This window comes from Eleutherodactylus coqui, chromosome 6, assembly GCF_035609145.1.
Source record: "Eleutherodactylus coqui strain aEleCoq1 chromosome 6, aEleCoq1.hap1, whole genome shotgun sequence".
Classification (NCBI taxonomy): domain Eukaryota; kingdom Metazoa; phylum Chordata; class Amphibia; order Anura; family Eleutherodactylidae; genus Eleutherodactylus; species Eleutherodactylus coqui.
Genome location: NC_089842.1, coordinates 89,220,551 through 89,238,454, shown reverse-complemented (window position 1 = coordinate 89,238,454; position 17,904 = coordinate 89,220,551). Strand labels below are relative to the sequence as shown.

The window sequence follows — 17,904 nt, the reverse complement described above, 5'->3', positions numbered from 1 at the left end:
ACCTATTTTATCCTTTTTTCTACAAATATTGTGAAGTTTTGGCTGCCTTCACCTGGTCGTACACGCCTGCCGCCTATTTACCTTCTGTCCCTCCTATTGGACCATGTAGATGGTATCCTACCTGCCCTGGTTTTTTTGTAGGCTTGAACCCAAGAGAGGAGCATTCTGAGAGGTAGGTACCAATCTTTTCCAGGTTGAGATTAAACCACCTGGTATTAGCGTTAGGACCCATCTGAGAGCTTGGTCACCTGGACGTTGATAGATGGGCCGATATGATTTGATCAATTTATATACCAAGAACCTTGCATTATTTAATGTGGTTAGAGTATTTATTATAGGTATGTTTACTTCTGATAGCAAATGTATTTTGCCTGCTGTTGCCGCTTTTTGGTTTTTGCTTCTATCGTATGTTGCAGCCGTGGTTTACCGTACACCTATATATTTCTATTGGGAAGTGCTGACCTATTTTATCCTTTTTTCTGTAAATTCCGCAGAATGTCCGCAGCGGGACCGCACGGAAATTCTGTAAGATTTCCACAGCGCAAAGGTGGCTTCAAAACCCCCACCCGGTTTGAAGCGGCTTGTCCGCTTGTATCCCGCTGCAGGAATCTCTCCCCATAGAGAGGAGAGAGCAGGGGAAACAACAATACAATTGACATGCCGCAGCTTTGAATTCCAACTGTCGGCAGCGTGTGGACGAGATTTTTGCAAATCCCATCCACTTTGCTGTTTAGTCTCGGGCATAAGATTGCTGGTGGAATTGCTGTGTGGAAAGTCCGCCTCATGTGAACCCCGCCGTACATCTGTATGTTTACTCGAGAAGCTTTGAACCATCTTTGGTTATTATACATTGAATGGATTGTGTCAGTCAGGGGCGTATCTATAGAGGGTGCAGGGGATGCGGTTGCACCCGGGCCCAGGAGCCTTAGGGGGCCCATAAGGCCTCTCTTCTCCATATAGGGAGCCCAGTACTATGAATAAAACATTATAGTTGGGGGCCCCGTTACAGGTTTTGCATGGGGGCCCAGGAGCTTCAAGTTACGCCTCTGGTGTCAGTATATGTTTAGTCCTTGGTGACATATATCTACAGGGATTTTGGTCACTATGTTGGTATTCTATGTTTATTGCCCCGTGTGAAGTCTAAGTCATCCGGTCAGAATTTTTGAATTTTCAAACTTCTGAATAAGTTCTGCTTTAATTATCACCCTTTCCTATCGGACTCCTGTTTAGGTGACTTGTGATAGCAGTGATTACACACAGGGTATGGGCATGATGTGAGGAGGAGATGGCACCCGTACCGCAAGGCGGACTCTTCACCGTGCCGAGGGGGGCGGCGGCGGCAGCAGCAATGGTGTATACGAGATGTAAGGAAGGGGGTACTGTGGCAGCAATGTAGGTAATAAGACCTAAATGTAGACCATATACTGTGCTATGAAGGCTGAGCTCACACGGCCGTATGATAATACGTAGAGTACAATCTGCCGCGTTTAACCCGCATATGCGTGCGTTTTTGTGCCCGTATGTACACATATGTTGCCCAACCCTATGGAAACCCCCCTTCTAGCGCTCACATGATCCCACAGGCGCCATTCTCTTGTACTTTCCTGTGTTGGTGAGGGTTGTGAGCGGCGCTCTGAGAACCAGGTCTCCACTATAGGTTGGCTGTTTTTTTCCACTTTTGTGCAGCCCCGTCCGAAGCATCGGAGCAGTGAGTTTGTCCGTGTATGTATGTATGTATGTATGTATGTATGTATGTATATAATGGCCTCCGATACCCACAGCTTGGATGGGTGTGGTGCCCCTAGAGGCTACTGCAATGTCTGCCTACAACTTCCTTCGCATGTCTCCTAGCAGCATGCGTAAAAAAATATTGCGAATACGCAAAGTAATTAATTGCATATGCATTGCGTTCGAAACATACCCGTAGAGAATAGGGCTCCTGTGTGCGCAATACGTGGAAAAATAGAACATAAGGCGTCCTTTTAACATTCGCAGTAAGTATATGTATGTGGGAGCGGCACAATGAGGAGCAATGTAGTTTCATAGACGCCATTGCACAGGTCATAGGCAATGCAAATACGGTCATGTGCAACCGGACGAAAGCTGGAGCGCCCAGTCAGCTAGCTGAGGGCAGACTTCTCAGCACCGTCTTCACCAGGCGGCCATAGAAGAATCACCGCTGAAGCCTGTCAGTGACAGAACGGTCAGGCACACGTGGCCGCCCACCGCTTCTCCAATGTGGTGCACCAGGGCTGCAGCGCCGGACGGGGAGTACTCAGTTACTCCTTATTTTAACCCTTGATTATTATTTATTTCCTAGAAAGGTCACAAAAATGTGTGAAGTAATTCTAAGTGGTGCTTTCACATGTAACATCGATGGTGCTATCATTAGGCAGTGTGTGAGGCTCTGCTGTTATCCTCCACAGGGTCTAGGAAAACGCATGCTCAAAATGGCAATGAAAAAAACGCATGTAAATGTGCTGAACTACTGCAGTTTTTTAGTTTTTTAGAGGTGGAAACCGCATGCATAAACACTGTGAGGTGCAGCGGGTAACCGGCCACGACAAGCCTCAGAAAACTAATGGGGCTTATCCCGCCAATCACAGCACAGCCGCTCTCCTCCTGTGATGACGTGATTGGCTGAACGCTCGGCTAGAAGCTGAAAAAGCGGCCGTTTTCAGCCAATCAGTGTAAGTGGCACAGTCTGATTGGCTGCAACCAACTGAGGGCGTGGCTTTTAATGCCAAATCAATATGTAGTTTATATTGTGAATAGAACTACATTTCCCAGAAAGCAATTCCCTGCGACGTCATCGCGTTTGTCGTCGTGGCATTCGTTGCTATGGCAGTAGCGCTCTGGGAATTGTTTTTCGTCTATTATTTCCGGCCTGTGCCAGATCACTTCCGGCCATATAGAGGAGGAGAGGTAGGTGGCTGGGGCTCGCTGTCCGGCAGGGATTACTGTGGGTCAGACACTAGTGTAGTGCAGACGTCTGTAACCAGGAGCTCTGCAGCTGGTGGGAAGCTGATTTTTGTAAAACGCAGTCACCAAAATCCAAGTCTAAGGGGTTGCTGGCCATATCTCTCTTAAAGGGGTATTCTGGAGACTGGACATTCTTTCATGTTTTGCCCACTGGATGGGTGAAAGCTGATAGATTGGTGGGAGTCAGACCACTGGGACCCCAGCGGTCCTGAAAACGGGCGTCCGTTTCCCCCTATTCCTCCTTCTGGGAGATGTCACCCACCCAAGTGGCGGTTATGCCTGCGCAGCACTGTAACATTCATTTCAATGGGGCTGATGGAAGTAGTTGAGCACTTTGCACTCGGCTATCTCTGGCAGCCCCATTGATAATGAAGTGGCGCCGCTGCCATCAATCTCCTCACTGCCAGGTCTGCGGCGAGGAGGACGGGGAAGGCAGGACCTCCGTTTTCAGGATCGCTGGGGGTCCCTGTGGTCAGACGCCCACTGATCAGTTTTCACCCATCCACTGGGACAATGTCTTCATTCGGCCTTACATACTATGTTACTGGATGGGTAAAAGTTTGAAAAGCTGGCCAGTCTTCACAACACCCCTTAACGCTATATGATGTAAGTTTACAACCTGGCAGAGAGGTACTCAACGCATCGGGATGTAAACCTGCGTCATGTCGATGGCACTCGCTCAGAAGTGAACCCGCGCCATTCTGCAGCAGGAGCAGGCTGGGACTGATGAGTGTCAATCTCCACTGTTAATCCCCATGTAGATTGTGGCACGTAAAGGGGTCACAGAGGGAGCGTCATCGCTGAGGGCCAATGGGTTGTCATGACAATCGGACACTAGATACTGGTTTCCCGGTTTGCCATTACCCATGATTGTTATCTGAAGTGATAAGGCATTGCAGTACAGAAGTACTGCAATGCATTATCATAGCTGTTAGGGCTCATGTCCATGACTGCGTTTTGACTACGCGTGCGCTGCACGGCCATGTGATACACGGCGAATAGAGTCAATCAAAGTCAATGTCAATCAAAGTCAATTTGTACATGTGCATATAGATACTGCGTATGGATGCGCATGAGAAATAGATCGCAGTGTCCTCTATTTCTCTGTGTACCCCTATACATTGGTATACGTAGCATATAAAACACTGTCCATGCATGATATATTGCGTATGGGCAGCGTTTTCATACACATCCCCACTATGAAATGGGGAATTTATGGGAAAAAAGTCACACTGCACGTGTCTGTGTGCTATGCGGGCCTGCGCAGTGCCATACGCAGTGTCTGCCGGCAGAGCTGATGTTTACACATTGTAAAACGCTATGGGGAAACCTGCAACGATTTATGCATACTCCCGAGGTCAGGAGCCCTTATTGGTTCAAGTCCCCTATAGGGACATAAAAAATGTATTTAAAAAAAAAACCTTTTTTTACACACTTTCCCCTATTTGTATAAAAAAAATCTACATACTTGGTATCATCATAAAAATGTTTATTTTGCTCATTTTGCCTCCCAAGAAAACATAATAAATCTGATCAAAAAAGCCATGTATACCCCCAAAAAGTACCAGTTGAAATTACAGTTTGTCACGCAAAAAACAAGCCCTCAGAGCTCCGTCCACCGAAGAATAAAGTTATGGGACTCTAAATGCAACGAAATAACAAAAAAAACTATTCCAAAAAAGGGTTTTTATTGTGGAAAAACCTAAAAAAAGTAATACAGTTGGTATCGTTGTAATCATACCGACCCGCAGAAAAACTGTATCATGTCATTTATGTTGCATGATAAACACTGTAAAAAAACAAACAAACAAACAAAACAGCCACCCAACTCTGGCAGAATTGATGTGTTTTCTCTACTTGCCATCAAAACCCTAAGAATGCTGTAAGGAGAATAGGATTCAGTCCTGCGTGTCATAAGCCTTTGTGATGTTAGGCCTGGTGACTATAGGGTTAATCCCTGAAGCGTGCCAGGTGCCTGCCTACTCAGGATGCCCGGTCAGTGACTAAATCCTGGAACATCCCAGGGAGGTGACCTCTCAGTGGTGACTACAATGTAAGGCACGCAGCAGCCGAGGAATATCTCTTCTTCATCTAGATGTTTCATTAAGCCAAATATTGAAGTGTTTAGAATTTCTTTATTGTCTATAAGCTGGTGTCGTCCTGTTCTGTCGGATCGTCACACGGTCTACTTGTATGTTCATGGCCACACACTAATGAACTGCCACAGTGAAGAATTAACAGGAAATTGTGGTGCAGATTAGCAAATCTGCCTATTTCCTCAGTTAGGGTGGTTTTACATCTCCGGCGGGGATTCCGCTTTCTTGCTCTGTTCGGGAAGCAGGAGAGGAGAATCCCCACGGCTGAACGGTTCCATCTCTGGACGCAACCGAACAGCGTCAGGCAGTACCTATTGACTATAATGGGGTCGGCCTGCTTTCTTAAAGGGGTTGTCCCGAGAAAGGAAGTGGGGTTATACACTTCTGTATGGCCATATTAATGCACTTTGTAATGTACATTGTGCATTAAATATGAGCCATACAGAAGTTATACACTTACCTGCTCCGTTGCTGGCGTCCCCGTCTCCATGGTGTCGTCTAATTTCAGCGTCTAATCTCCCGATTGGACGTGCTTGCGCAGAATGGTCTTCTCCCTTCTCTTGGGTCTCGGCACGAGCGGAGTTCTGGCTCCGCCCCCTTCTACGCGTCATCGCGTAGCTCCGCCCCATCACGTGTGCCGATTCAAGCCAATCAGGAGGCTGGAATCGGCAATGGACCGCACAGAGCCCACGGTGCACCATGGGAGAAGACCCGCGGTGCATTGTGGGTGAAGATCCCGGCGGCCATCTTGCTAAGGTAAGGAAGAAGTCGCCGCAGCGCGGGGATTCGGGTAAGTACTAAACGTTTGGTTTTTTTTTAACACATGCATTGGGTTTGTCTCGCGCCGAACGGGGGGCCTATTGAATAAAAAAACAAAACGTTTCGGCGCGGGACAACCCCTTTAAGTTCTGTGTCTGTCCACTTTCAGCGCTTTCCCTTCCGTTATTTCCAGCCGCCTCTCTTACACAGCTGCAGTATGGCTTTTATGATGCTCTTATGGACATAAATCAGCTCTTCTCTACATAAGGAACAACCTCTAGGTTTAGAATATACATTAAAATTCCTTTAATTTGGCAGAAAAATGATCCAGAAAGTTTTAGTAGTTTGGCACTTGTTTGTTACGGTCTCGTTCTCAGATTAAAGGAATTTTACAGTATTTTTATCACAGCTTGGCGTATCTTCTGACAGCTCAGACTAAGTTCTGTCTCTCTCCACTTTCATCGCAGGCGTTGACTATTGCCACTGACTAGCGGCACTAACCATGGCAGGGAAGAGTGGGGATGTGTTAAATGGAGGAGCAGAAGAGGCATCCACTGGTCTTATTAACAAGTAGGAACTATTATCACTGTGTTATTGTCGTGTCCTGTGGTTGTCTAAGAAATAATCCAATGGCTTTTTATATTAACCCTTTCCTTATCAGGGATACCTCAATGAGTCCTGCACTGAGCAGGGGGTTGGACCCAATGACCCTGGAGGTCCCTTCCAACTCTATCATTCTATGATCCTTATTTAAAGGGAAACTGTCATGAGAAATGCTGCTAATCTGTAATCCAGGATGCTGTTTCTATGTCTATAAGGAGTCTCAGCAGTGGAACCATAATCTCTGTTGGGGTCATGCTGGCTCCTACTGGGTTCATTGACGTCCCACAATCTCAGTATGTGATTATAAACCACAACCGACACATGCGCAGCGAGGTGAAGTGTACTGACACCGGCTCCATCTGCAGGTTGTTGCTGGAGTGGTTTATGATGACGTACCAAGCCATCAGGATGGCAGTCAAGCCAGGAGCAGAACCGGCCAATATCAGTCTTCCAACAGTGTAACTACACCCCTGTGACACTTTACAGGCATGGGAACAGAGGGTTCCGAGTTCTTTCTCTGCATGATGGCAGTCAAAAAACTTTTTCCAGTACCCTATTGAAATGAATGGAGCAGCAATTACACATGCTCAGCCATTACTTCATTCGATGTGATATCACTGCAGGTAGGAGAAGCATCTCCATAGTGCCGAAAAGAGGGTGACACAGAAACCCTGTTCTCAGGATCAGTGGGGTTCTCAGTCATGAGACCTCTACCGATCATAAAGTTATTCGCTATCCTGTGATGGGGTAGAATATAACCATTATAATACTGCCCCCTATGTACAAGAATATAGCTACTAGAATACTGCCCCTGTGTACAAGAGTATAGCTACTATAATACTGCCCCCTATGTACAAGAATATAACTACTATAATACTGCTTCCCATGTGCAAGACTATAACTACTGTCATACTGCCCCTTTGTACAGGAATATAACTACTATAATACAGCCCCCTATGTACAAGAATATAACTACTGTAATACTGCCCCTTATGTACAGGAATATAAGTATTATAATACTGCCTCCTATGTACAAGAATATAACTACTATAATACTGCCTCCTATGTACAAGAATATAACTACTATAATACTGCCTCCTATGTACAAGAATATAACTACTATAATACTGCCCCCTATGTACAAGAATATAACTACTATAATACTGCCCCCTATGTACAAGAATATAACTACTATAATACTGCCCCCTATGTACAAGAATATAACTACTATAATACAGCCCCCTATGTACAAGAATATAACTACTATAATACTGCCTCCTATTTACAAGAATATAACTACTATAATACTGCTCCCCTATGTACAAGAATATAGCTGCTATAATACTGCCCCCTATGTACAGGAATGTAAATACTATAATACTGCTCCTATGTACAAGAATATAACTACTATAATACTGCCCCCTATGTACAGGAATAGAACTACTGTAATACTGCCCCTTATGTACAGGAATATAACTATTATAATACTGCCCCCTATGTACAAGAATATTAACTACTATAATACAGCCCCCTATGTACAAGAATATAACTACTATAATACTGCCCCCTATGTACAGGAATAGAACTACTGTAATACTGCCCCTTATGTACAGGAATATAACTATTATAATACTGCCTCCTATGTACAAGAATATAACTACTATAATACAGCCCCCTATGTACAAGAATATAACTACTATAATACAGCCCCCTATGTACAAGAATATAACTACTATAATACTGCCCCCTATGTACAGGAATAGAACTACTGTAATACTGCCCCTTATGTACAGGAATATAACTATTATAATACTGCCCCCTATGTACAAGAATATAACTACTATAATACTGCCCCCTATGTACAGGAATAGAACTACTGTAATACTGCCCCTTATGTACAGGAATATAACTATTATAATACTGCCTCCTATGTACAAGAATATAACTACTATAATACTGCCTCCTATGTACAAGAATATAACTACTATAATACTGCCCCTATGTACATGAATATAACTACTATAATACTGCCCCCTATGTTCAAGAATATAACTACTATAATACTGCCCCCAATGTACAAGAATATAACTACTATAATACTGCCTCTATGTACAAGAATATTACTGCTATAATACTGCTTCCTGTGTACAAGAATATAACTACTATAATACTGCCCCTATATACAAGAATATAAGTACTATAACACTGCCTCCTATGTACAAGAATATAACTACTATAATACTGCCCCTATGTACAAGAATATAACTATAACACTGCCCCTATGTTCAAGACTATAACTACTATAATACTGCCTCCTATGTACAAGAATATAACTACTATAACACTGCCCCTATGTTCAAGACTATAACTGCTATAATACTGCCTCCTATGTACAAGAATATACTGTTATAATACTGCCTTTTATGTACAAGAATATAACTACTATAATACTGCCACTGTGTACAAGAATATAACTACTATAATACTGCCCCATATGTACAAGAATATAACTACTATAATACTGCCCCATATGTACAAGAATATAACTACTATAATACTACCTCCAATATACAAGAATATAACTACTATAATACTACCTCCAATATAGAGGAATATAACTACTATAATACTGCCTCCTATGTACAAGACTATAACTACTATAATACTGCCCCCTATGTGCAACAATAAAACTACTATAATACTGCCCCCTATGTACAAGAATATAACTACTATAATACTGCCCCCTATGTACAAGAATATAACTACTATAATACTGCCCCATATGTACAAGAATGTAACTACTATAATACCGCCCCTATGTACAAGAATATAACTACTATAGCACTGCCCCTATGTACAAGAATATAACTACTATAGCACTGCCCCTATTTACAAGAATATAACTACTATAGCACTGCCCCTATGTACAAGAATATAATTACTATAATACTGCCCCCAATGTACAAGAATATAACTACTATAATACTGCCCCCAATGTACAAGAATATAACTACTATAATACTGCCCCCTATGTACAAGAATATACCTGCTATAATACTGATCCCTTTGTACAAGAATATAACTACTATAATACTGTCCCCTATGTACAAGAATATAACTACTATAATACTACTCCTATGTACAAGAATATAACTACTATAATACTGCCTCCTATGTACAAGAATGTAACTACTATAATACTGCCCCCTATGTACAAGAATGTAACTACTGTAATACTGCTCCTATGTACAAGAATATAACTACTATAATACTGTTCCTATGTACAAGAATATAACTACTATAATACTGCCCCCTATGTACAAGAATATAACTACTATAATACTGCCCCCTATGTACCAGAATATAACTACTATAATACTGCCCCCTATGTACAAGAATATAACTACTATAATACTGACCCCTATGTACCAGAATATAACTACTATAATACTGCCCCCTATGTACAAGAATATAACTACTATAATACTGCCTCCTATGTACAAGAATATAACTACTATAATACTGACCCCTATGTACAAGAATGTAACTACTATAATACTGACCCCTATGTACAAGAATGTACCAACTATAATACTGCCTCCTATGTACAAGAATGTACCAACTATAATACTGCCTCCTATGTACAAGAATTTAACTACTATAATACTGCCTCCTATGTACAAGAATGTAACTACTATAATACTGCTCCTATGTACAAGAATATAACTACTGTAATACTGCTCCTATGTACAAGAATATAACTACTATAATACTGCCTCCTATGTACAAGAATATAACTACTATAATACTGCCCCCTATGTACAAGAATATAACTACTATAATACTGACCCTTTGTACACGAATATAACTACTATAATACTACCTCCAATATACAAGAATATAACTACTATAATACTACCTCCAATATACAAGAATATAACTACTATAAAAATGCCCCCCTATGTACAAGAATGTAACTACTATAATACCGCCCCTATGTACAAGAATATAACTACTATAACACTGCCCCTATATACAAGAATATAACTACTATAATACTGCCTCCTATGTACAAGAATATAACTACTATAATACTGCCCCCTATGTACAAGAATATAACTACTATAATACTGCCCCCTATGTACAAGAATATAACTACTATAATACTGCCCTCTATGTCCAAGAATATAATTACTATAATACTGCCCTCTATGTCCAAGAATATAATTACTATAATACTGCCCCTATGTACAAGAATATAACTACTATAATACTGCCCCCTATGTACAAGAATATAATTACTATAATACTGCTCCTATGTACAAGAATATAACTACTATAATACTGCCCCCTATGTACAGGAATAGAACTACTGTAATACTGCCCCTTATGTACAGGAATATAACTACTATAATACTGCTCCTATGTACAAGAATATAACTACTATAATACTGCCCCCTATGTACAAGAATATAACTAGTATAATACTGCCCCCAATGTACAAGAATATAATTACTATAATACTGCCCCCAATGTACAAGAATATAACTACTATAATACTGCCCCCTATGTTCAAGAATATAATTACTATAATACTGCCCCCAATGTACAAGAATATAACTACTATAATACTGCCCCCTATGTACAAGAATATAACTACTATAATACTGCTCCTATGTACAAGAATATAACTACTATAATACTGCTCCTATGTACAGGAATATAACTACTATAACACTGCTCCCTATGTACAAGAATATAACTACTATAATACTGCCCTATGTACAGGAATATAACTACTATAATACTGCCCCCAATGTACAAGAATATAACTACTATAATACTGCCTCTATGTACAAGAATAGAACTACTATAATACTGCCCCCTATGTACAAGAATGTAACAACTATAATACCGCCCCCTATGTACAAGAATGTATTTACTATAATACTGCCCCCTATGTACAAGAATATAAAAGAAGGGCACATGGCTGACCCGGCTCACAAATTGACAAATGTTATAAAATATTTGATTAATTTGGAAATTATTTTATTACCTTAAAAAATGCATATTTTACAGTTTTGGTTGCAAAATGTGACAGAATGTGATCAAGGAACAGCAGGAGATTAATGGGGGAATTGCTGGAAGAGTTGTTTGTAGTGTTTCATGTGCTTGTAATTCCAGACACAATGGCTGACTGTACGCCCAGAACCTTGTAGCTGGTGAGACCAGAGCTACATATCAGCCTGTGTATCTGCTTCATGAAATGATGATTTTGGGTAAGGGGTAATTGAGTGGCAGCGCTCCTCGTCATTCTCTCATTGGCAGCCTGCATTCTTTCTCCACAGGATCTTTCCCAAGATGATAACCCAAGCCAACGCAAAGGACTGGTTTGATCGACGTCGCGCCCACATCCGCCCATGGAATAACTTTGTTGATCAGAGGCGCTTCACCCGGCCACAGAACTTTGGAGAGTTGTGTAAGCGGGTGACACGAAATGTGGAACATTTTCAGAGCAACTACATCTTCATTTTCCTTGGGCTTATCCTGTACTGCATGTGAGTACTGCAGACTGACAGCTGTTGTTGGCATCACCCTATTCCCTCTCCTATCATGGGCTTCATTAAACTTGCAGCATGGAGGGCTTCACCCATGTTAGAGCATATGTTCTCCTTTGGGCAGCATTTACAGATAGGTTAGATGGATAGAAGTTCAGTCACTTTGTAAAAATATTTCATTACTTCTCTTAAGCTGATCCGGACTGTACTATATTCTAGGAGCCTTTATTATGCTCCAGAGCTGAACTCACCATTCTGCTAGTTGTTTTTGGAGATGGTGAACAGGCTTGTTGACAGGGACACCCATAACAGCCAAGCTGAGCTCCTGTAATGCACTAGACACTGTTTAGTGTCTACTGTAGAGATAATACAGTGTAAAGCACCAGAATAAGGTTTATGGGAGATTTCAGCTCGGTAATCACTCATTAAATAACTGTGTATACAAACTGTTAAATGAATTTCAGAGATGAACATTTGCTTTAAAGCGGTTGCTTGATTGTAAACTATTGATGACATATCCTGAGGATAAGCCATTAATAGTAGACCAGCAGAGGTCCGTTGCCTAGGACCCCCTGCCACTCAGCTGTTTTTCAGGCTGCTGTGCAGGAAGCAGACAGCTCCATTCTTACTGCAGTGGCCAGGTTTGGTATTGCAGACAAAGTTCCTATTCATTTCAATAGTAACACTGCCTGCAATACTAAGCCTGCGCACTGGTGTAAGAACGGAGCTGTCTGCTTCCTGCAGAATTCAGTTCAGCACAAGAGTGCACTGGCCCGGCGACCAGCTGGCCTGCAGGAGGTCGAGGCAACAGTCCCCTACTATTTATGACCTATCCTGAAGATAGACCATTAATAGTTTACAACCAGACAACTCCTTTAACCCCTGATTGTCTATAATACTTACATTTACGTCACAGAAACCCATACCCCATACAGAAGCCGCGTAGATCTAAGCTCCTACTTCAGAACAGCAACGCATACTCCTGCACAGGTCTGTCAGTACGATCCCAATACAGACATCTTACTCAGCATTTGTCCAGGTATAAGAGACACCGTGCCGTCTGCTCCCGGGCGTGGGATCGGGCATGGTGATTACTGTAAAGTTTGTTTCAGGTCAGATTTCTGGTGCTGCTGTGTGTTCTGGCCATCACCCCCCTCCTGTGTGCCCGATCAGAGAGGAGACTGCTACAGGCAGCTAATGTGATGAGCTTGGAAGAAAGAAATGTTGCTGTTATACAAAAAGGAATCTATATACTATATCCATATAGTGAACATGCAGTGTATATTTAATTTATATAGTATATACATGATTCCCTATCCATATGTGCCCTTACATACTACCTTAGGTATGGAGGTCTAGAAACTATAGCTTTAGGTAAGAAATAGCTTTATAGGGATTTTCTGAGTAGTATATTTTTTAAGTCCGTTAACCATGCAGTAAAATAGCCGGCGTATATTCGCCTCTACCTTCTGTGTCCGGCGCCGCTGCTCTGACTCTCGCCTCTAATGCCATTTTTACAGGCTTCCCAGTCTGTTTATGGTACGTCGCAGGCACTGCAACCAACAGGGCTAGGCGCTCGATCACTGCAGCACCACTGAAAAAGCAGTCAGAGGCGAGTATAAACTAGTTAGTTATTTTATTGCGTGGAGAATGGACTTTTAACAAAAGAATATTACTTGGAAAACCGCTTTAATTGGAAAAAAAAACGCACTTGTAAAGACCTGTGGCTTAAAGCGACCCAGCCTTGGACAAACAAAGATGGCTGCACTTCTCTGACTACCTGCTGCACACTGTGCTCTAGGTAGTCTCCAGTGTTACTCTCCTGCCCCATCTTCCTGGGCGTCGTACAGCTGCCTTGGCATGTATACTGCCCAGCGGTCAGCTGGGCCTCCTCACTCTGCTGATAGCCGATATGACCGCCACCTTCCTGCATTCTTGTATCCTCTTTTGATACGCATTCCGACAGAACTAAGAAGTGGCTCTAAAATAATATGACAGCAGAGAACATAAAACTGAAAAGTGCGTAGAATATTTAAGATCCCTGATTTATATTCCCGGTGGCCAGAAGAGGAAAGCACTAATCCTATTGTAACTTCATATCTTCAGATATGCCTTGAATAACCCCCCTCTAACATCATTTTCTTGTCGTCACAGTATCACCAGCCCTATGCTGCTCATTGCCATTGCCGTGTTCTTTGGTGCCTGTTACATCATTTACCTGAAGACCCTCCAGTCCAAGATGGTCCTCTTTGGTAAGCTGAGATATGAGTTAACGTTTCTTACAATATATGTACAGGACTGAGAGATATGTTTATGTCTGATAGATAAGTTAGACATTGTAGCTGCAGGCGGTCAGACCTCTGCTGACCACCACTGGTTTACAATCCCACCCTAAGAGTATGTCCACATGGGGCGGATTTGCTGGGGATTTTCAGTTCAGACTTTTTGCATGGAAAATCCTCCGTATTTACAGCAGCATCGGAGCGGATGAGATTCTCCAAATCTCTACATCTCCATGCTGCAGAAGCAAATCCTCTTCGGAAATTGTGTGGGATTTTAATCTGCAGCATGTCCTTTATAGCACTAGATTTTCAGTGCAGTTTCCACCTCTTCAAATGAGGGGTTAAATTCCATGTAAAAAACAAATCACGACAATATCTGCACCAAATGGTGTTTTTTTTACAGATTTTACACTTTGGATCTGCTGCAGACATTCTGCAGCAAATCTGCCCCTGCGGAGTAGGGTGAGTTCATACATAGTGCATTTGGTGTGGATTTTCTGCAGAGGAAATCAAATGGTGCTGATTATGATATATACCTGCATCAAAATCCACAGCGCAATGTGCCTCGAATCCATGTCATAATGGTGCTATGCTATATATGAACACACCATTAAGCAATATTTAAATATGTGCATGCAGTGATCATGCATGTAAAAAGCAGAACACTGTGTGGAGTCTTAATCTGTAATAGTCCAGATTTTGCAGCTTTGCTGTCCCTGCTATCAGCTATCCATCCAAACAATGGATTTTATGCTCACTTAAAAATCCTCATTTGGCCAAAAAGTAAACGATGGTAGCATTTACCCGCAACGATTATCACTCAAAAGACAACGTTTGAGCGATAATCGTTACATGTAAATGGACCTTAATACAGAATGTAGCTGAGGATCGAGACTGGATAAGAAATGTATTTAGAAAGGTACTACTTTGCTTTTTATGTAATTCACACGTAAATGGTATAGCAGTGTTCATATAGCATGTGTTTGACTCAAACTATGGTATAATAACTTATTTTATGATTGCAGGGCGAGAAGTGAGTACAGCCCATCAGTATGGCTTGGCAGGCGCTGTCTCCTTCCCATTTTTCTGGCTTGCCGGAGCAGGTGCTGCGGTCTTCTGGGTTCTCGGTAGGCATTTGTATTACATGGGTGATCACTGTTATTTACTGACATGTGTAACACTTACAACATCCACAATGACTTATTATGTGACATAGAATTAATGTAATATGTAAATCATGTCGCTGTTATTACTAGACAATTCCAGCTTTTGCAGAGTGGTCCTTAACAGGGACACCCTATAGTCCTCATCTTTAGTGTAGGTAAAGTGCTATCCACACCCTCTCCGAAACTGCGTAATCCTGGTCATCTTTCTCAACACACCAGGATTAGACAGCTGGGAGGGGCCGCCATAAGGCAGTCAGGGCATGCTGGGAGTTGTAGTATTGCAACAGCTTTTAGATAACCACCCTGAGACTGTTTGTGGGCCCCCTCCAGTCAGAGGCAGAGTACAACCCCTACTGTCTGTGTACAGGACTATACTATTCTGTAGGCAGTAAGTCCTGGTACTTCTCTATTATATTGTTCACCTATTGTCTTAAAATGATGGCTGATTCAGCTCTGCTACAGTAGTACCTACTTGTATCTCTTATATTCCTATAGAGTTTTATGAACTTTAATTCTATCCTCCACTTTCTCCCAGGTGCCACCCTTGTAGTCATCGGGTCCCACGCCTCATTCCATGAAATCGAAGGAGATTTTGAGGAGCTGCAGATGGAACCAGTGTAAAGCGTTCTGGCTGCGGTCCCATCACATGGTGCCACCATTGGGACCGATTGAACTGTACGTTTGAATTCTTGCCATATTATGTCATTTTCCCTATTCCTTCTTAAAATCCTCCAGTGGGCACTTTCCAGCAACTTTTGCACAATGACTGTCGGCCAGCAACCCTTTATGGAAGATCTGCGAATATAAAGGGTACTGATGGGTTTAATAGACCAGGTTGACAAATAAAACCGAGATAAGTGGTTTCAAAGTGTATTTATTGATCAGCAACTTTATAAAGGCAGAGTTGCTGATTCCAGTAAGAGCTCATATCTGCTGTATGTATGAAGTTATCGTTTTGTGATCTGTAACCTTATATTGTAATAAACACACTAGCCTTCCATTTATTGCTATATTTTATCCTCACCACAGCAGTAAGATTGGGAAGTAGCCATGTCTAATCACTGTGTGAGTGCTACTCATGAACCCGCTGTTCAGAACGCAGTATACATGCCGGGGCAGATTTACTATTCAAAATACAACCGTTTTCTGGTGCAAATTGTGCCTTACAACTGTATTACCTGCTTTGCACCATGTTTACTATGTGTTTTTAGACCCTGTCTGATACTTTTCCTGAAAAAAGGGACATGGCCTAAATTGTGCAAAAATTTTGCCACAATTTTTGGTGTGAACTAAGCCTACTAATAGGTGGTATGAATTTAAACTGACCCGGAAAAGAGAAGGAACTTTATACCGGCGCTCAGAGGGCAACCCGGACAAAAATATAAGAAACTTGAATAAGTAGGAAATATGACTTCACAAAGGAGGGGTGTGAAGTAAGTAACATTCCCCACTTTTTCTGATTTCTTGTCTGGGTCGCACTTCTCGGCGCGCTGGTATACATTTCCTTTTGTTTTTATCTGGTGCATAAGCTGTCAAGTCTAACTAGATCCATGAGCTTTATCTGACGCTCTCCGACTTGGATGTCACAAAGTGACAGGTGATGCCACCATGCCCATGAGATTTCATTGAAGGCTTCCCTGGCTTCTGGTGTAGTGGAGGATCCCACAACTGTGGGTCTGCCCATGACATCAGATGAATTTGTTCTACTCTTAATTTTTTTTTCTTCTTTGTTGCCCATTCTACTGGACAAAGTTTGTCTGTCCACAACTCCCCCGACTGATTGTGAGAGTTTTGGAGCCCAGATGTATTGTGAGCTGTCTGATTAAAGGGCTGCTGCTGTCATCTTTTTTCCTCATTCATTGTGTAACTAGCCCCAATTGCACCGATAAACAAATATTTTGCTACTGAGAAAAAACTTGTTATTTACATTAAATCGAGTGCCTTGAATTTGAATCTGAAGTCAAAATTGACCTAGGACGTCTAGATCTTAAGTAATAGGCCAACTACAGTTTGGCGACAGCCTGGTAGATTAGACCACGCACTGATGCACTATTACCTGCACCATGCCTTCCAGCGCCTCCAGCGTTTGTAACACATCCTGGCAGCAGCGGGTTCCTGCAGCATCCGGCACATCTGAGCTTGTTGGTAAGTTGATGTCAGTAGTTGCTCGGCCTATATGATGCGAGATGGGCCAAGCGCGAGCTTCTAGTTGACAATATTGTTTTCTTATATAGCTAGTGTGTCTGTTTTAGCCTAAAGATGAGCATGTGGCCATCACAGATATAGAATTTAAAATTTCACTTTTATTTAGAATTAATATATAAAAAGGGTCAGGGCCTACTAACAAAACAAAACATAGAACATATAACACAAGACAGACAGATCCACGCCAGTGGAGTCCCGGGGAATATAGGGGAAGGAGAGAGGATCTCAACAACTCCCGTATATTCTTTCCCAG

General features: G+C 42.1%; 1 protein-coding gene across 1 annotated transcript; it reads left to right on the top strand.

Annotated features, from left to right (window-relative positions):
• The first annotated feature begins 2,794 nt into the window (after positions 1 to 2,794).
• Positions 2,795 to 16,446, top strand: RABAC1 (Rab acceptor 1). The gene is made up of 6 exons (XM_066607149.1): positions 2,795 to 2,925; positions 6,305 to 6,407; positions 11,789 to 11,998; positions 14,153 to 14,250; positions 15,306 to 15,407; positions 15,982 to 16,446. The coding sequence occupies exons 2-6, from the start codon at positions 6,340 to 6,342 to the stop codon at positions 16,065 to 16,067; spliced, it is 564 nt and encodes a 187-aa protein (XP_066463246.1). The 5' UTR covers positions 2,795 to 2,925; positions 6,305 to 6,339; the 3' UTR covers positions 16,068 to 16,446.
• The last annotated feature ends 1,458 nt before the right edge of the window (positions 16,447 to 17,904 follow it).

Coding starts and splice junctions, on each gene's coding strand:
- RABAC1 (XM_066607149.1), top strand. CDS start 6,340: ATGGCAGGGAAGAGTGGGGATGTGTTAAATGGAGGAGCAGAAGAGGCA. Junction 6,408..11,788: donor TCCACTGGTCTTATTAACAA/GTAGGAACTATT, acceptor CTTTCTCCACAG/GATCTTTCCCAAGATGATAA. Junction 15,408..15,981: donor TGCGGTCTTCTGGGTTCTCG/GTAGGCATTTGT, acceptor ACTTTCTCCCAG/GTGCCACCCTTGTAGTCATC.